The sequence below is a fragment of the Eutrigla gurnardus genome (genome assembly GCF_963514095.1).
Source record: "Eutrigla gurnardus genome assembly, chromosome: 5".
Lineage (NCBI taxonomy): Eukaryota > Metazoa > Chordata > Actinopteri > Perciformes > Triglidae > Eutrigla > Eutrigla gurnardus.
The window spans coordinates 25,801,845-25,822,214 of record NC_139919.1 but is presented as its reverse complement, the minus strand read 5'-3'; the positions used below and the strand labels follow the sequence as shown (position 1 = coordinate 25,822,214).

Sequence of the window (20,370 nt, the reverse complement as noted above, 5' to 3'; positions counted from 1 at the left end):
TCAAACCTCGGAGAGGGAAAAGAGAAGCCCTCAGTCTGCGCTCCTCTCTCCTCAGCGGGCAGATCACCGAGTCCTGGAAAATATCCTGCGGAGCCACGTAAACGTTGTTTCATTATATAACCAGAGAGGGAGAGAGGGAGAGAAAACTGCAGCAGAGTACCAGTGCTGGTCCAAGAGATGTCCTGCGTGCAGAATATGGTGAGTGCCAATGTTTCCTAATCTTTCTGATCCTGCTTGTGCGCTCCCCCTGCGCACCATGCATCGCTGCAGCGCGAGAATCAGTGGCACTACTGCTGTGCATGATGAGGGCATGCTCCAAACTTTCTGCAGACCAGACCCGAGGACGCAAAGCGTGTAAAGTAATGACACAGTGTTGCTCTGAACCGGATCAGAGAGTTGTAGTCCCTAAATCAGGGTTAATCCTCACGGTTTGTTGATTTGACCTGCCAACTGGCTGCATGTCTGTGAGTGTGTGTGTGTGTGTGTGTGTGTGTGTGGGATACTGATGGATGAACAATGTTGTTTTTTTGTTTTGCCATTTATCTCCTGTCACTTTGCAGCCATGGTGGTCTCCACCACGGTGTGCTGAACGGTGGCGTTTTGGCCCTCATGGCTGTAAATGTTTGGGTGGAAGCTCACACTCCAGCCTCTCTTTTGATGCACAGGAGTTCCAGGACAAAAGCTGTTTCTGTGTGCCTGAGTGTGTGGGTGGAGGGTGGAGTTGGGGGGGGTAAAGACACCGGCTCGGTCTTGGGGACTGCCAGGCTGTTGTCGTGGAGACCAGAGGCCACAGGTGACCTCTGACCCTGAGGACTCACGGAGCGTTGCAGGAAGAGTCCTTTTTGATTGTGGGTTGACGCGAGTGAAGGGCCGCGTTTGACAATAGAGAGAAAAAAGCTGTTGCTGGAGACCGTGTGGTAAGCATTCCTGTAATTTAGGAGGAGAGTTCAAAGAGGTGATAGGAGGGTGATGTACTGCTGTCTCTGCTGGTGTGTACGACTGACTGATCGCTGCATGGCAATGACTGAGATAAGGGTTCAAGTCACCACACAAAGTGTGTTTCTCAATCTCAGACACGCCACTTCTTCAATGAGGGATGAGATTTTGCAATCGACTGGGAAAAAACCCCTCAAAACAAAATCAAGCAGTGCGGCGTCAGAGTTGTCTGACGTCTCGTCTGACTGACTAAGAGATAACAGTTCAAATGGTCAAATCACACAAACACATGAGTTGTTTTTGTAACCAATACTTTTACACGCAGATAGCTTTATGTTTTTTGTCTCCCCTTATGGCTCGACATTCGTATTATCTGATAAAATGTGTTTTTTTTTCTGTGATTTGGGTGAACTGATCCTACTTCTGGATCGGGGAATCTGCAGGAAATCATCTTGATAATGAATAATCAAATGAAGCAACATGTGCCGATTCTCTTCTGTGAAGTTTGACATTGCCTGCCTCAAACACTCTGGAGTTTTTGGATGTCTGTCACTTCAAATAAGCAATTCCCATGAAGCTCTGACAGCTCATGATGGCGTCGTCATTTTGGAGAAAAAGAAATGAAACATGATTATCAACATGGAAACAAAAGTGAAATGATGCTTGATTTTTGGCAAAATTGCAAAGCCCTCCCATTTGCCGAAAGCTCAGTGGGAGATTTTTTGACGTTGCTCGTCTCTTCGCAGAATCAGCCAGACAGCTGATGTCTTCATTCAGCTGTTTGAGCTCCCGGAGGGGGGGTTGACACTCCCCCGTGTGTTCGTGCAAACGTTGTGTGTGTCTCCTTTTTAAAGCAGCTGATGAAACACAAATTCTGCTGATTGGTCAGAAGTCTGCTGACCATTTGCTTCTCCAAACCTAGAAGAGAGGAGGATACAAACTCCTCTCCCTCAAGCACAGTAAGTCTGAATAAACTCCACGCCCCCCCCAGTATGCTGTTTGCCCCGATGTAAAGCTTGAATAGAGGTGCAACTAAATACTTGTCAGTGTAAAATCACCACTGTGAGGTCCAGCACAATACACTGTTAGGCTTTTCTCTGGTTGTGAAGCGTGTCGGTGCAGAGCGGGTCAGTCATGCATACTCCTGTTGAACAGATGGTGTAGCGAGGAGATTGAAGTCATAATGGCACCGTGTTGGTAGAGCTCTCCCCTCAGGCGAGCCGGCTAATCAAACACTAATCAGCCCTTCATCTTCTTCTTCTATACACTAGAGTTCCGGTCCGTCTCCCCTCCTCAACTCCGCTTTCCTCGGATTCTCACCCCCTTTTTCTCACTTTTTGCTCCTAATCTTGGGCTCACCCTGTCACCCTATTCTCTCCGTCCTGTCTGCACCCATCTCATGAACTCTTTAGAGGCAAGGCCACGCCTGAGCCATCTCGGGGGGAAAGTGTTGTGCTCTTATGCTTTAAGGCTTTCACTCCACCATCATTTCTCTGCCCGCGGCCTGATCCGATCTCTGGGCCGCCTGTCGCTGCGATTAAAGCCTGCCCGGGTTAAGAAAAGCTCCGTGTAGCTTGGCGTGCAGGGCCGCCTGCCTAGATTCCAGCATTGTTGGATATAAGGCTGTTTAGCTCAAAGCTTTCACGGTAAATGGTTGTAGATTTCATGGCATTACTCAAAATCTGTGTAAGAAAAGGTCAGAGTATAGTTAACTTAACCACATTAACTAACATGGTTATCCTGCTTGTTTGAGCCTCAGTAAAACATTGATTTGTTGTTCACAACTTCAGCCTCACAGGCTTGAATTGGGTTATTTTCCAAGTGCCAATACAGAGAACACACCCAAGTTAATTATTATCATCAAGCGACAGGTGTTTCCTTATTGAAGAAGATTGATGGTTGAAAGTATGTGTCGCCATTTCCTCATATTTCCTCTTGACATATTTAAAAATAAACTATGAACTATGACTTAAGCTGAATTACTTCTTATTTTAACAAACTTTTGGAAACTTTTCTAACAAAACACTCGTGGAAAACATGAACATCCCAGACTGATGCTGTATCAGTGAAGTGTGAGTAAGCATGGGTGGATTTGACAGAATACGTTGCTACAGCGAAGTGGCCTACATTCTTGTTTCTAGCAATCTCTTGGCAAACCTGGTTTGCATTTCATATTTAATCGCGGAAAGGTCAGTGTTTCCGGGGTCATAACTGACTGCGTGGTTGGTTGACCTGTCGTCTGACTGCCGAACAATAGTGGGACCCCGTGACCTTCAGAGGGGAGAGGTCTGAGAGTGTAGGAAGGTGCACGGAGCCCATGCTGTGACCTTTTGTATCTAAATGTCACAAACTCAGAGGTCACATGGAAATAGCCTCTAACTCTGCTAGACTATTGTCTCGTTAACGAATGGAGCCTCTTTTCCCTGCGACTCGGCCGAGTCTTATCGCCTCCTTGTGTTTTTATTGATCCGGCTTATCTCCCATTGAGGAGCGACCGCGCTCACCTGCCCTCTATAGATATCAGCAGCAGAACTCCCCGGTCTGCATCTGTCTGTTGTAGTCTGAAGAGTTGTAGCGTTGCAGAACAAAAGGCCAGCGAGTCGAGGCCCTCCTCTGCGAGTGGGCATTGTTGTTTATTTATATCTGTGTGTAAGTATCAGTCGCTGCTCTGTTCTCTCCAACAGCGTTTCAGTTTGCAGTCACAACCTGTTCTTTTTACACAGCAAATCAATACGGTGGATTGGAAGGTTACAGTTAGTTGTAAAGTGGAACGGTGGTCAAGACTCACCGGCGCTGCCCTTTTTTCCTGTCTTTGTTTTTAAAGATATGGTTTGATTTTCTGCTCGCCGACAGGTTTTGGATCTCCCGGACAAAATCTGCTTGGCTCGGTGACTCATCAATGTTCTCACCTAGAAAACAAATAGGCACATTTCTTTTCCTTTTAATTGTATTTGCCCATGTGAAATCTGTCTATGCGATAAAAAATACTTTACTCTTCTTTAATCCTTACTGACAGAATTTCAATATCTCATGTCTTACAGACGCAGCGAGCTCAGGTGGGTGCCTGACCCAGGATAATGTTATTTCTCAAGGCCTAGACATCCAGCGTGCCTCCCATAGCTGCTTCCTGTAACGTTATTGTCCTGAAGAGCTTAAGCAGAGGAAATTAGTCTAGAGTGAGTTGTTGTCTTGTGTCTAGTTGACCGGTCAGACAGGTACAGTATCTGTAAGCAGGCCCCGACTCGTCCCTCTCTGTTGTTTCTGGACCTCCACATTCCTATTCACTCTTTGTCCCGTCCTCCCTCCTGCTTCTGCCATTTTTCCATCCATCCACACATGCAACCCTCCCTTTGTAGGCCAGCTGACTTACAACTGACAATCTGTGGAATCTGAGGCTTGGATATGCCTGCGGGGGTCAGAGATAATGACAGGGGTACTACAGTGGCACCTGCTCAAGTGTTAGACTGGGCTAGCCTAGCTTTTGATGGATTTATCCCCTTCTTTCAATTCACACATTGATTTTCTTCAAATTGCACCCGGCAGGGCCGAAGGGGCACCACAACACATCGCATTCCTTCCCTGGAATGCCTTTAATAGCGCGCCAATCGCTACATTGTGCATCTCTTGCTTGGCAAGGTGCTTTATTAGCTGGGATTCCTGTGCGCCCCCCACCTATCGGTGCCAACTTTAAAAAAGTCCAGAAGAAGGCCATGCGGTTCATGCCTGGACTGCATGGCGAAGAAAGGAGTCGCTCTCCTCCTGGTTAACTGGCAGAGAACAATGTCCACTCTTTTCTCACCCCCCTCCTCAGATGCAAAGCGTCTCCAGTTTGAGTTATGTAACTTGATACGATGCAGAACCCGTCAAGTGACCCAGCCTCAAGAAGGGGGACTTACACTCAGACTATTGTCCAGACGCTGAGACAACCCCCACACACACTCATTTTCCATTCCTCATCTGTGCTGTTGTTTTATTTTTTTTTCCAACCCTCATCCCTCTTTCTTTATCTTCCTGCTGTCTGAGTTTTATCGTCAGTCCGATCCCTCGTTATTGACTCATTATCCGCGAGCAAACAAGGCCGATTGTGTCGTCGGTGTTTGTCCGGCGATGCTGGCTCTTGGACGTCAGTGAAGGATGTCTGGATTGAACGCCTCGAAGCTGGTTCACATGCGGGGCTTTTGTTCAGGAAACTGGGAGAACGAGTCCGACCACAGCGGCCACCGAGAGGCCTGAAAGAGCACAAAGCGATGAGCAGGTGAGGAGGGAAAAGTGAGAGAGGGCGTGGGTTGACCAGGAAAGTACCACGTATCCTCAAAGGAGACTAACGGCAGCTGCAGAGGTCGTCTAGGTGATTTCCCATAAAACACAGGTACATAATATCCAGTGATGACGCTGTCTGTGTTGAAGCCATCCTCACCCTCAAAGATCAGCTTGGTCATCCGTTTAGATCAGTGTGCAAAGTCATCAGCTGGAAGGACGGGGCAGCTCCCTCCCATCCACACCTCCCGCCTGCCCATCACAGACCGAGAAACAGGAAGTCATGTGGTGTGATAATCAGTAGCACGGGCATGAGACAGAGAGAGAGAGGAATAGAGTGAGCAGTGAATTTTTACGGACATACAGGTAAATACATGACTTTTTTTCCTACATTTTTCTTTTTCTTGTTATTTTTGCTTACTTCAGTCCGTCTTCTGATACTGAAAGTACCTCCACAGTCTGCTGTGTCAAGCTGGGCTTCACATCAAAGCGAGAGCCTGGCTAACCTGTGTGTGTGTGTGTGTGTCTGTGTGTGTTGTATATTTTATACATTCCTGAGCTCACTGCTGGGGAAGGTTTGACTTATTTACATGCCAGCCGGCTCAACGTGCCCTGAACTCGCTGCGGTTTTTAAGGCTGCATCATCAGCTTAAGCTGCAGAGAGAAAAGAGGAAGGCAGTCCGATCGTTAATTACTCATCCCAGAAGCTCGTTTTTTTTTTTTTTTTAAGTGGAGTTGAATTGGAATTAGCTAACTTTTGAACTTTTTCTCCCGGGGCGAATGACGTCACACTGTGCAGCGGGCCTCCCCGTTCACCTCCGGCGGCACAGAACAAATATGCTAATTAACCGTTCAGCATTGAATGTTCCCAAATGGAGCCGCATGGTGCTTAAATAACAATATATGTGATTATATGCCACAACGAGCTGTGCACTTCTCTTTCTTCTGTTTTTTTCTTCTTCCTTTTTCTGGTCTATTTGTGTCTCTGGTCTTCCATCTCCCCCCGATGACTATTCAGGACTCAGCTGCAGAAGGAGGTGAAACCCTCCTCCTGGTGACGTTTCACTGTGGTTTCTTGTTGCTTTGGTGCCATTGTTACCGGTAAGGCGGAACAAGCGGATGTTCAGTAGTTCCCACACTGCTCTGATGAACAACAAACACTGCCTTTATTTACCCAGAAACTCCCCAGGAGGAAAAAAGTGCTGATCCTGTGACTCGGCATCAGCACACGTCAGCATCGGTGTTTACCTGACACGCAGCCTCCTGGTGTTACAGTGCAGATGAGATCAGAGACAAATATTGCTGGGATGTGATCAAGCTTCTTTTTTTTTGTCTATGCGGCTTCTTTAGGCTTAAATAAGACAGCATCACCATTTAAAGCCGTCATACCGTGCGTCAATGCATATCCGTTCACCTAATCCCAATCAATATTCAGCTGCAGTCCACGCATTTTCCTGCTTGGTCCAACGCCCGAGGGTGCGTGGTCGGATGGATGCAAGTTCACGGCAGCATTAAGTGGAAAAGGGCTCAGGTGCGAGTGGATGTGGGAGCCGCTCGATTTCTATCTCTGTAATCACAGAACGGTGGCGCCTACGTGAACCGCTCCAGGAGACAAAGAAGCCACAGAGAGAAAAGAGTCTCTGCTGACGTCGCCGGCATCCTCCTCGCCCTAATGAATTTAACAAGCTCTTTTGATTTTTGTTTGTCTTTATCAGCTCAATTTAACACAATATAGCTCCCCTGCTCTGATTATGTGGTAGAATTATCAGTCATTATCTGATATTACCAACATAGCTCTCATGGGAACTAAGGCAACTTGGATAATAGACATTTTAATATATATTTTTTTGAAAATAACCCACAACACTTCAGGGCCTGCAGCAGAGAAACAGTCCCACCACCCATATCAGTGCTGTATGAAGTTATGTGGAGGCACATTAATAATTACCTGGTGAGAAATGTAAGGAATGTGAGTTTGTTTCCTCACATCGCTGTGGACTTGTGCTCTGTGCTGAACACACTCTGCTGATAGCAGCAGTTGGCAAACATTGTACAGGCTTTGCTTGTTGAACAGAAACCCAACGGCGAAGCGAGACTCGAACTGGATTCAGGATAAGGTGAAATAAATTGTGTTTGCTTTCTCGCAAATTCCAATGAAGTCAGAGAGGAAATATTTCGGTACGGATGCACTTGTTGACCTCCTTCACGACACCAAAGGGAAAACTGGAAATCTGTGTTTTATCAGTGTGTTTTATTGCTGGTGGAATATTTGAAACAAAACAAAACTATATTTGGAATATTCTTCCCAGCAGCACTGTAATACTCCACAAATAAGCATTTTACAAGATTCATCACGGTTTAGGAGGGTCCAGAGTAGACAAGCCAGCAGATTTTTTTTAATGAGACATGAAATTGTCTATTTTTCTTCTGTAGCGCATTATCTTAAAATATCTTGGATGTGCCAAGTCAAGGATGTCCAGTGCTGTTTTTTATCCATATTCCGCGTCATATTTTTTTTGTCTAAGTGCCTGTAAAGTAAGATTAGGACCTCGCAGCAACATTATCTGGGATAGCACTAAAAGCTTTGTCTCGTGAAAAAGTATGCGGCCAAACAGAGTTATGTTACAAAATAACACTATGTCCTAATCACTCTAGGCTAATACTAACTACTTTTCAAGAACCATAGCCTACTGTTTCTATATTGCCGTGTCCTCGAAATAGATCCTCAACTTGTTACTTTTTGCTCGAGACCTGTTAGCTTTAGCACGATATCACGCATGTAGCTTGCTGTTACCTGTTAGCTTTAGCCTCAGCACGATATCACGCATGTAGCTTGCTGTTACCTGTTAGCTTTAGCCTCGGCACAATATCACGCATGTAGCTAGCTGTTACCTGTTAGCTTTAGCACGATATCACGCATGTAGCTAGCTATCGAGAGCCCTTTAAAGGGCTCTTTAACATTCACTAATAAGTCAGCCATGGAGTTAGCATTAGGTCACGTAGTTAGCTAGCTAACTACAGCTGATAAAATCTACTGTGGACCCCCACGTAGACTCGGGTAAACCTGCCACCACTATTTTGATATCATTGTTCTCTACATTATGTGCCGTATGATATTAGAAGAGTCGACGGGTGGAAAAGGAGGCCAGCGTTTAGCAATTTTTGGATGCGTCGCGATGTACTTCCTCCAGTTCATCCCCCACTTTCACTATTTTGTGTGAATTATCAAGTTGCTGCTGCTGGATACCTTCATGGATTCTATTGTGAAGGAAGATGTGGTGTGTGTGACTATAAACAACACAGAGGTCAGCTGCTTATCCTTATGCTGCTGGTTCTAATCTTTCTTTATCACACACACACAGAGGTTGAACTCGTAACCTCACTAAGGGATTAATACAGTCATTTGTCTAATCAAAGCTAGGGATTATGCAATCAATCCTTTCCACTACCCTGTCTCCAACAATATAATGTTCCCATACAATTAAACTTTTTTCACACCTCAAATTGAAGACGCTTGAATATTTTAACGAACTATTCACACTTTTGGAACCAAAAGAGGGTTGTGGAATAAATTTATTAATAGCCAATAATACATTTGGAGGTAAGCGGTGGAAATCCCTCGGGTGCCATCTACTCCATGCTGAAGCAGCTTTCCCCATCATCAGTCAGATCCATGATCAATAAGGTTCCACGAAACACCAGTCCAGCCACCCCAGATAACCCCAACATTACTGTAGTCGGAGCCAGTAATAGATTTCGGAACAGAAACTCAATACAGTAACGTCAGCAGAGGAGGCCAAGGCAGTGCAGACGGATACAAAGTGAGGAAACCCACCTCAGCTGGTCCGCCACAGAGGAAGTCCCAACAGCTGATTTTGTGGAGCGAATCCCAGTTAAAAGCCGATCCCTGATGTGATTGTTTCCCAAATTGTCCAGAGTTTTGAAGGTTTTTATCATCTGGGTCAGTAATAATTGGGGACTTATTTTAAAATTTAAGTAAAATATATGAGGCTATGTACAAATCGCATTTTAAATGGCAAAACCATAAAAACAATTCAAATTATTGATTGATCATATAGAAATAAGAATGCAAAAAAAGGTTTTTGCACGAAAGTGATAGTGTGTTGTAGTGTAGACACTTTTAAACGTGAAATTATATGTCTAGCAACTGGGTATTGCTTTAAAAAAAAAGCATTTTTGTGCACCACACAGTGCCAGCCATATAGGGCCCGTGTTGTATACCTAATTATGAGATTGGAGGGAATACTAGGGTATAGTATGGTATTCAAGCTGCTCCAGTCTTCTTCCCTTCTCAACTGTCAGAACTCATAGAATAAAACGCCTGTGCGCTCAATAGCGCCCTGTAACTACGGCCATGACAAATATGACCCGCTGACCCCTGTAAAGACTGGGGTGTTGCTCATCAATGGAGAGTGTGTGAGCCTGAACACTGGGCCTTCAGCTTTAGCACCGCCACGTCTGACCGCCGGTGAATTGACTGCTCATCATCTCGAGTGTCGTGGAAATTAAAGTCGACCTTTTCGACGTGAAGTTTCTGACTGCTCTCTCATTCAGGAAAAAAAACAAGACAAGAATCACCTCGAGGCAGTTTAGCTCGAGGCAACAAAACGTCTGTGTGTTCATGTAGCTCGTCAGATTTTTACAGATGCTTGATACATGACAAACTGCCCTTCAGACGCTGAAGAATCAGAGAAAATGTCACGACCCCCACGCTTTTCAGCATCTCCGCTCCCACGAAAGAGGCCTCCGGGTTGTGCGTAGAGGAACGGGGCCTGTCTGCCTGATTGCCTCCCCTCCATAATGAATAACCTGCTACCAATTAGAAGGCTGCTCTGCTCTCTCTCGCCCCCCAGCCAGAAACACTCTCTCACACTCGCTCATTACACGCGAGTGTGGAATATCCAATCTGAGAGTGGAGCGCTCCTTTATTCTTTACGTGTAGTAAAGTGCGTTTCCTTCCTGCAGTCGGCCTCCGGCACGGCAAACCCTGCTGCTGCTGACAGATGTAGACAGATGTAGACAGTCAAAGCAATTGAATTCACTTCATTTTGCGCTATGAGATAAAGTAACACTGATTTACACTGATTTTTTAATTTGATTTTGGCAACACGTTTGGTGCCGTTTGTTTGTGCCACAGTTTGCAGAGATCAGTGGGCAGAAGAAATAATTCACCTAATGTATCTCTTAGCATGACGCATCAAACCTCTGACACCGCAACAAACCGCCGCTATATCCTGTCACGGCAGCGTGGGAGTTAAATATAACACTGCAGCTCTCTGTAGAATACATTTATACGGATGATTTGCTAATCGCACTATAATGTTTGACGCAACTAACTTGGACGGGGCTTATATAATGTAACAGAGTTGGCTGTGTGGGGGAGGCTCAGATGTAACCTGCAAAGTTACACAAACGTAAACAAACTTTGATCATGAATCAGTGGAGAGAGAGAGAGAGAGAGAGAGAGAGAGAGACAGAGAGAGAGAGAGAGAGAGGGCAGGAGGGTCCGGCGCTGCGAGCCGTGCACAAGCTTCTTTTTTTTTTCCTAGAGCTTTGTTGAGTGACCCGCTCACAAGTGTGAGTGAGCGTCCGTGGGAGTGAGCAGGGGTTTTTTTTTTTGTGTGTGCATCAACAAATGACGAGCCCGAGCTTGTGTTGTGTTAAAGTATCTTTGGAATTTGGCTCCTTGTCTCCTCCGTTCCAGTCCCGGTCTTAACCTTTTGTGTCTCCGAGGGTTTGAAATGTCCCCCTCTTCACGCTCAAGTGTTCATTGAAAGCTTTGCTCCCCCCCCTCGCAGGACACCTGATTACAATATTTTAGGAGGGAACGTCCTCCTGGAGGCTGCGTGGTTCGTTTTCTTTGTGATTATAGTAAAGTGGCAGTTGTGTGGTTTTCTGGGTGAGTTGGGAGATCAGAACCTTCACTATGGAGAACGGCTTTACGGACTCACACCCAGCAGGTTTCCCTCTCGACTACGAAAGGCTTTATCTGGATGAAATAATGTGATTGTTGCTCGGCTCCATTCAGCTGACGAGGTGTGCTGACCTGATGTGAAGTCAGTAAATGTGTTTGATTTTTACTTTAGAGCTCTAACTCACAGCATTTGACGTTTTCAAGGTGGGGCCACGCAGATAAAAGTGTACGGCATCAGAGGGATAGAGGGGCTCACCTGTTACCTGCACACTTTGATTCACTGATGTTCAACATTTTTTTAGGCTTGATCAAAGTTAGCTGCTTTTCAAAAAGCTCATCACTGCTTTGAAAGCAGTATAAATTAAGAACAGAGGACTTTTCAATTAGACCGTTACAGTTCACGGTTGGTAGGAAGCAGCGCTTTGATCCGTGTGTGTGTGTGTGTGTGTGTGATTTAGGGATGTGTGTTGCCTTTCATGGCCCCATGGTTAGTTGGGGCCAGGCTGTAAATCTTTCTGTGTCTCCTGGTTTACTCGGGGGCCCATAAACTAGAAGGCAATTATGGAAAACAACTGGATGCAAGATTTCTTCAGTCCTGGAAGATTTAGTGGTTGCAACCTAAAAGGATTTTTTTTTTCTTCTCCTCCCTCCTATCTACCCAAAATAAATTGCTTTGCCTCACTTCAGCCCAGGCTTCCCATCAAGCCATCGATCGGCCTCTCATGTCTTTGGCAGATACAAGACACTAACGGAGCAAAAAAAAAAAGTTCCTAAAACAAAATACTGTGTCAGGCCTTGGCCAGTGGCCATTCCAGTAAGTTTGGCATACTCATGATTTATTCATATGGTGTCGGACACATATTCACACTCAGCATGACCTGCACTGACTCATACCCATCGTGTCTCACCATGACCCGAGACACAGAGAGACTTCCCGGTCGGACCCGGTTGTCACATTCTGTTTGATGACATCGTTCTCATTGATTATCAGGTTTCTTTCCTCTTCGTGAGTTCAGACCCGTGTTATGATGGCTCATTACGAGCCGGATGCTTTAGTGGAAAGTTTAACATCGGGAGGACTGGTACCTCATGAATATAAACATGAGCAGCTTGGGCTGCTTTGATCTCGGACTGGCTGAGAGCCCTGAGTGGAGTGGGCTGGAGCTGCCGGTCCACAGCTCCCTCTGCCCATTCAAACCATTTGCATAATTGTTATAACTGTCGGGGGGCCAGCGGTGCAAAGCACTTCATAAACGTGGATTGTATTAGAAGCGAGAGGAGTGTCGCTGCGGGCGTCCGTGCTCGTATATTTCTGGACAGCTTGTGTGTCATGAGTGTGTGTTTTACTGGCTGAGAAGTGAGTCAGGCGGCGAGGAATCGGGATGAGCGCACGTTCGATCCCTCAAGCAGCCGTTGCAAATCGCTCGAGAGCAACCAGCAATAAATCATGGTCTCTGTCAAGTAAGGGATATTTTTACCTTTTATTTGACAGAACAGTGAAGAAGTGGGGGAGTGAGAGAGGGGGGGTGACATGACACAAAGGGGTCATTCCGTGTCATTTCATCAAATTGAAAATCTTCCCACCTGACCATCTCAGAATGTCCTGAAAAAATTCAAGTACAAAGACACACTTGTTAATAGGACAAATCCAAAATATTAGGTCTCTACTGTCAATAGTTTTCTCATGAAACACTTTTCAGAGCATGATGCCAAAAACCGTCTAAACTACCCTTCATTCAATGATGTTTCATGAGAAAACTATTGACAGTAGAGACCTAATATTTTGGATTTGTCCTATTAACAAGTGTGTCTTTGTACTCAAATTTTTTCAGGACATTCTAAGATGGTCAGGTGGGAGGCATTTGATGAAATGACACGGAATGACCCAAAGGTCACAAGGCTGGAATCAAACCCGGGACGTTGTAACAAAAACCACATCTTGCATTGACCTGAAACATGCTTGAGACTTTAATCAATCCATCTCAGTGACCATGACTTGCTTTATTTTTCTTCTGCTAGTTCTGCTATTGCTCTGCAGTGACCAGGAGTGCAGGAGCAGGTCTGAAAGCTCAGCTTGTTGGTGCGTTTAAGGACACTCTAATAAAATGATTCAAAAGCAAGAGAAAAACAACAACATTCATGCTTTCTTCATGATGATCTTTTGGGTTGGATCTTGCAAACATACCTTTTGCAGTAGAGTGCTTTTTGGCAGCAGTAATCTCAAATATCACTATCAGATGTCTTTGAATGCATTACCATAGAGATCAATAACACCATCTTTGTGATGGATGACCAATCTCAAGCAGTGTTTAAGTTCTCTCTGGTTCATAATATAATAAAATGAATCCAAAACCCCGGCCATTCATCCTCTACCTGTTCTATGAGTGCCACATAAACTGGCTAAGCACAAAACCAGAATTTGCTCCCCTCTGGTCGTGTTTGTAGACGGAGGCCGCGGCGTGTTTTACGGCGGCGAGGATGTTTTATGGCTGCCGGGGGGTGTTTATGCACGAGGAGGGGAGAGGGTCAAAAGGGTGAAATCAATAGTGAGCCTTAATGAGGTTGTCTGAAAAGAGCCAAGGGAGCGGATATGTGGGTGATTTGACAGACGCTGTTCAGAGAAGATTGAGTTGGAGCTGAAGAGGCTCAAACACAGATTGACAAAAACAATAGTGCCTCGAGGTAGGTGTCGGGGTAACTTGGCAACTGGTTTAGTTTGTCATTGTTTTCTTTCTTTTCTCTACAAAATGCCTGCGGTGACTGACGGGATAATCTCACACAGACAGCCATCATATCTGTGGGAAATGTGTTGAAGCCATGCTAGACTTGTGCATTGGCACACTTGGATACAAAGGATTTTCATGAGGGGAAAAAAACAAACAAAATAAACTGCAGCAGCACATGATTTATTATCTATGACGCGTGTTGTTACCAGAAGCTCTTTTTTTATGGCTCTTTTCCACTTTTGATGTTGAGGAAATGAGCCCTGCCGTAGTTAGTTGCATCAGAGTTAGATTGTAATGTGACATAGCTGTCCTACCTCATTCTTGTGATCCTGTTGTCCTTTCATTTGCCTGTTGATAAAGGATGAAAAGACAGATGCTGCATTATAAAATCCACCATTTTTAAATTGGTCTGTCAAGACTACTTTTACATTCAATGTTCTCCTATAATAAGATGTTTTTTTTATTGGTGTGTGTGTGTGTGTGTGTGTGTGTGTGTGTGTGTGTGTGTGTGTGTGTGTGTGTGTGTGTGTGTGTGTGTGTGTGTGTGTGTGTGTGTGTGTGTGTGTGTGTGTGTGTGTTTAGTAGAAGTGCTACGCTGCGGTGTTGTGCTGAGTTGTTCTACCTGTGCTCTGAGACAGCTGTCTGTACAGAGAATCACAGCTGATGAAACAGCTCCGGGTAATAAAAGGGGCAATAAGTGGAGTTTATTTCACTAAAGGAGGAAAAACACAGCTTCGTTTTTTTAACCTTAGAGGTTAAAATGTTGACATGGATGGATTTATGACAGATAGTCATGGTGCCCAGAGGATAAATCTGAAGGATTTGTTTAGTCCTGATTATCAAATGCTGCTATGCAAATGCATACTAACATGCTTAAATAGCAGCATACTATGGTAAGGTTGGTTGCAGCTTTAAAAGAATGAACAGGCACCTGGCTTTTAAAATCTTTTGCCAAGGGAGCATCTTAACAGCCTATAATGACACGTTGCCATCAAGAGCTCAGTCATCTTGGTTAACAGCTCATTATTTACTGTAAACAGGTCTAACTCTTACCTTCTCCTCTTCCTTTTTTTTTGTCTTACAGAGCGCCTTACTCTCCCAGGGAGCCCTGTAACCAATGGCAACCTCAGTCCAGACTCTTCCTCTGACCCGCGGCCCCAAAAAAAACTTCCGGAACCCGTTGCCCCTCGCGTCCCGTTGCGGCATGGGAAGTGTAGGCAGCCTGGTGGAGAGGCCAGACGTGTCTCCAACTAAAGGCAGCCTCGCAGTCCCCCAGGTGAGACCCAAACACGCCAACGGCCTCCTGAAGAAAGGCTTCACCCAAAGAGAGCTCCTCAACTACCTCAACATCACCAGGTGAGTGTCTATGAAGCTGTGAAGGTGCTTCTCGTTAATTTCAAACATGACAGGACTTGACCTCAGTTGACCTGCTGTGCCTCCAAACAGAAAAGAGCCCAAAGCAAGCGACGGTAAGACGGACGTCATCTCCGGCCTCGGCTCTGCCGGTGGCCGCGAGGAGGACAACTTATACGCCAAGGTCTACCATAAAGACGGAACCGAGGTAGATCTGACAAAGAACTCGCTGCCAAGCGGGGGAAAGTACGAGAAGGTGAATATGGTTGTTTAAATCACTGCAAAGGGCCAATGTTATGAAGTCTATTTACATTTTAGGCATCGTGTGCATTAGATTATTCAACTCTATTACTATCAGAGTGAAATACTTAGCATTAATCCTAAATGTAAAGTAACCCCAAGCAGAAGTTATGAGGAGGAAGGGCGAGTCTCATTCATGGATTCAGACGGCTGAATGACTTCCCGTTGTGTTCTCTTTATAAAACGACATAGAGCCAGACGCTGACTGGCTGCTGGCGTGTTAAATTGATCAGAATCACATTCATACGTCTCTGGCAGCGTGGTACAACAGCCTTAAATCTCCTCCAGTGAACCAGCATGGATTGAGAATCTGCCAATTGCTGTGTTGCTGAATTTATTGCAGCAATCGAATCTCACCTATTCCGTTTGCTCAAATTGATCGACTCTTCGGACACGCAGGGCGGGACAGAATTGATTTAATAGAAACATTGCGATGTATCTGCTTGCACAGCTGCTTACTCAGAGTAAGGTCTCTCTCTCCTCTCTAGCCTCCGCTCTCTTCTACTATCGCTGCATCCTCTAAACGTCTCCCGGTTCTTCCCCTCCAGGCTCGTTTAAGGTCTGCCTTCAAGCCCGTCACCCCCAAGAATTTCAGCTCCATGCAAAACCTCTATCCGTCTTCCAAGTCGGAGGACGTGGAGCACGGCCTTTCCAACGGGCTTCACAGAGCCTACGCTCACGTGCCCAAAGCTGTCTCCACCTCGTCCTCCTCTTCCTCGCCCTCCCGTCACGGAGGACCGACATCCAGTAGTAACAAGGTATCTGAACACCTGATCTTTAAGCCTGGGTCCAGGTCCCATTAATCAATTTGCGTGCCCAGTCATTGACTCTCTGCCAAGGAGATGGTTAATCCGTTTATCTGGTTTACTTCTCATAGACTTCAGTTACACTTGTTGGAAAGTTGAGGGGGAACAAGTGATTCAGCTTTTGGATCCCTTAATTACAGAAGCAAAAAAACGAATGTTCTCATGATTTGTTCAGTCGTTATTTGGGACTAAAATGAACCTTTTCTCAATCTATTAATGCTGCCGCGATGAATAACTGTGTAATTATGACTGTAGGCCGCCTCCTCGGTGCGTGGGATGAGCCAGGAGGATGATAACCTGTCAGACTCGGGCCATAACTCCATGAGCAGCCTGCCACCGTACCGGCCTCCCTTCCGCCCACACTTGTCGCACATCAGGTCTGCCGCAGTATTATTGTCTCAGCTCTACTTTATATTCAAAAGAAGTGTTGCTATAATAGATTTTTTTATACATAATGACTGTGTGGGTGGGTGATTATGGAAGAGAACTGCTTGTTAATTGGATTCCCTTTCCCCTAGTGCATCTATGGGCCAAATCAACACCATCGGCTCCCTGGACCGCACCTCCCTGGGCCCGAGGGCTGTGAGGCCAGGGGGCGTGGCCTTAGGAGAGGTGGCTTGTCGGAGCATGGCAACCCTGAGCCGCCTGGCTCCATATGGAGGGGAGGCTCCACCCCCTTACGAATGGACACTCTCCCTGTCTGTGGAGGACGTGGTGAGCTGAGCACAGATGGGTGGCAGGATGAGCAGGTCAGAATGATTTACAGACTGGTAAATCCTTCACGTCTTTGATTCAGGTCCGGGATCTGGAGGAGCGCCTGGTGGAGAAGGAGCACGAGCTGAAGCAGATGAAGAGAAACCTGGACGAGAGTGAGGGCGCCATCGCTCAGGTGAATGTCCTGTCACAGGTCTGTTCCACGCCATCCATCTATACACCCGCCTGCCTCTCTTTTGAAGTTTGACCCGCAACTTGCTCGCCGCACACGCAGGTGTTTGAAGGGAAACAGCGTCTGTGGGAGAAGGAGGTGGAGGAGCTGAAACGCCTGTATGCTGCCAAGCTGCGTCAGGTTTCCCAGCATGCCCAGCGTTCCCAGCGCAGCCTGCAGTTGCAGCTGTTCAAGGCCCAGCAGGAGAAGAACCGGCTGCAGGAGGAACTCGACGGCCTAAATAAGGAGAGGAGCGAGGGGGCTGGAGCCATGGCGAAGCGAACCAGTCCCACTCTGGAGGAGACGCAGTGGGAGGTATGTTCTCAACAGGGTGGGGGTCACTTTACGGCAGGGAGAAGCACTTAGAAAATAGTAATTACAGGGGACACTGCAGGTAACTGAATTCCTTCCCTGTTTGTCCTCTTAAAACGATCATAGCCAGGTCCGTAAAAATGTCCTCCTCCTCCTTTATTTCTCTCAGGTTTGCCAGAAGTCAGGGGAGATCTCCTTGTTGAAGCAGCAGCTCAGGGACTCTCAGGCAGAGGTGACCCACAAGCTGAGTGAGATCTTCCAACTGAAGACCCAGCTCAGAGAGACCCGTACAGATCTTCGCAACAGGGAGGGCCAGATAGACGCTTTGAAGCTGGTCCTGCAGGGGACGCAGCGTCGCAGATGCCCCTCCCAGACGGCACACGAGGACGGAAAAGGAGCCGAGGAGGGTCCTTCAGCTGGAGCGACAGGTAGATTTATGTGTCCGTCCCTTACCATGGCTGGAATGTTTCAACGACGTGCTTTTGATGGTTAAAAGGAATACCCGTTACTTTAGTCATAACACAGATAAGAGCTGGAGATCATTTGTTGACGCGGCACTTTAGTCTCAAAGTCTCTTTACATGAATCCGACTGATCACCATTCAACCACAGAAAAAACAACAAGACTATTAAAGCATGCGCATGCCAGGCTGACATCCATGGGAAAAAATGTGAAAGCAGCAGGGTAATTATATGCCATTGATGTCTGTTTAATATCACATCAAGTGAGGCATCCAAACTGTGCTTTTTATCAACATAGCTGGAGCTCGTCTGGGTTATTTTAGAGGCTTGGACCCCAAATCGGCATATTTGACCAACTAGGTCAGGAGCTCTCTGCACCCAAATGTGTTTCACTTTATCTCCCTTGCGGCCCCCGCCGGACTGTAGTTGAAGCCATGTGAACCTCTTGCTTCCAGGCGGGTGTGGGGGCTCGACAGAGGAGCGTCTGCGAGCAGAGCTCCTGCTGGAGCGACGCCAGAGCGAGGCCCAGGCCACGGCTTTCGAGGAGGAGAGGAGGACGTGGCAGATGGAGAAGGACAAGGTCATCCGCTACCAGAAGGAGCTGCAGGCCAGCTACTTGGAGATGTACCACCACAATGAAGCGCTGGAGAGGGAAGTGCACCAGCTGAGGGGAGGCAGCGAGCGAGGAGGAGGAGGTGGGAGCAGAGATGGGACATTGGAAAGAGAGGTGCCAGAGCTGAGGAGCGAGAGAGCGAGTGAAAAACAAGACGACAGACCTTCCTCTGGTTTGCCGTGGATAGAGAGAATTGAATCGTCTGAAATTTGAATGTGACACTCCCTGGTATTTGCAATGCAAACCGTTTTATTTTGTTTTTCTACTGAAGCCCATGTCCACCGGAGAAGGAAAGAAAATTGAGAGAGTGACTCAAAATAAGTAAACGTTACATGAGAGATCATTTAGAAATGTTTACTTACGAAGACAAAATGTAAAAAAGGAAAGTTTTGACCTGTCAGAATTTAAGATATCAAGTTAGTCATTATGAAAAAGTGAGAAAATAAAGAAGAAAATGTGCCCCCGAGTCAAGCTTTTGATCCGCTATGAAAAAAATATTAGATATTAAGTCAAAATTTTCACTCTGAGTTGTTCCTTTATATATAATTTATAATTTTCCTCTACCTTCTTCTCCTGGCGGAAAATGGGCTCATCCAGTTTCCAGTCCGTTTGCCATTCCCTTGTTGATTGTTTGATGCCTCGATCCTGCAAAGACTGGACCCATAACCTGAGATTGTCCTGCTTAACACATCTTCCCAGTTACAAACCTGTAAATGAGCAAGTCGATATCTTGATGGTTAATATTTTGTGTGTTAATTTGGTAATTTGGACTGCTGCATCGTTAACCAAAGGATTCAAAGGGATTTCGTGTGACCCAGTAACATCTCAGCACCTGGTCAGTCTGTGCAGAAGGTTCTGCGAAGGAAAGCTGCATCTCTGGGTTAAGGATCAAGGATTAAAGTGAACTGGTGCCAAGGTACTAATGCTGCGTGTCCGTGCCATCAAGAAAAATCTGTGTGCTATACTTCAGAAACTGGAAGTGTGTGACTTCTTTCTCATCCAGTTTCCAGCTCCTGTTAGATTTTGTACAGCGTCATTCTGATTCTATTGGCCTTTCGTCACGGTACTTCAAGCACACTGTTGTCTTAAATGGGCATATCTCCACATCTTTTGGTTTCAATCAACAGATTAGGACGCTGAACATAACTGCCCTGCTTATTGGTGCACATAACCAGCCAATGACAACTAAATGCATGACATAGGTGAGGATGTTCTCTTTGTACTGTTTATTATTAATATATGAACATTCAAAACGCCAGCTCTCAACCGACCCTTCAACCTACTGTGACTCTTGTCTGTTTACTGGACTTAAACTGTATATATGTGTTTGTTTTGGATTCCTAATAAACATTTATGAAGTGGTGTAAAAGCTTGTTTTTCTGCTGTTTTCTGTCTGCCGTCGTCTGAATTAAACTCAACAGAAATCACTTGTCAAAATGTTAGCGGTGTGACTGATGGCATTCACCCGAGGGCTCAGACGCCCGCCTGCTCAGAAGGGGCTTAAAATCTCCACAGAGCGTGCCAATAAAACCTCAAGGACAGGAGCTTTGTGGCAGAATGAACAACAGAGCAGCAGAGGCTGCTGGGACTAATGTGGCTTTTAGGGGTTGAGCTTTGAATCCTTATCTCAGCCTCTCCCTAACGCCCTCCCTCGCTCTACCCGGCCAGTCCCCGCATACCATCTCCTGCCGTACAGACAGCAGGCCGACGGAAGGTCAGCCGGGATGGAAACATAGGAGGATCCCT

At 46.1% G+C, this 20,370-nt stretch overlaps 1 protein-coding gene across 2 annotated transcripts; it reads left to right on the top strand.

Annotated features, from left to right (window-relative positions):
* The first annotated feature begins 11 nt into the window (after window positions 1-11).
* n4bp3 (NEDD4 binding protein 3) lies at window positions 12-19,995 on the top strand. Of its 2 annotated transcripts, none has more exons than XM_084010299.1 (10): window positions 12-198; window positions 14,939-15,210; window positions 15,301-15,463; window positions 16,056-16,265; window positions 16,569-16,690; window positions 16,832-17,027; window positions 17,110-17,202; window positions 17,302-17,553; window positions 17,720-17,978; window positions 18,467-19,995. In XM_084010299.1, exons 2-10 carry the CDS (start codon window positions 14,972-14,974, stop codon window positions 18,835-18,837), a joined length of 1,905 nt encoding a protein of 634 aa, XP_083866425.1. In that variant the 5' UTR covers window positions 12-198; window positions 14,939-14,971; the 3' UTR covers window positions 18,838-19,995. The 2 variants fall into 2 exon arrangements, with proteins under 2 accessions (XP_083866425.1, XP_083866426.1); XM_084010300.1 differs by lacking the exon at window positions 12-198 and adding an exon at window positions 5,440-5,559.
* Window positions 19,996-20,370: the final 375 nt, after the last annotated feature.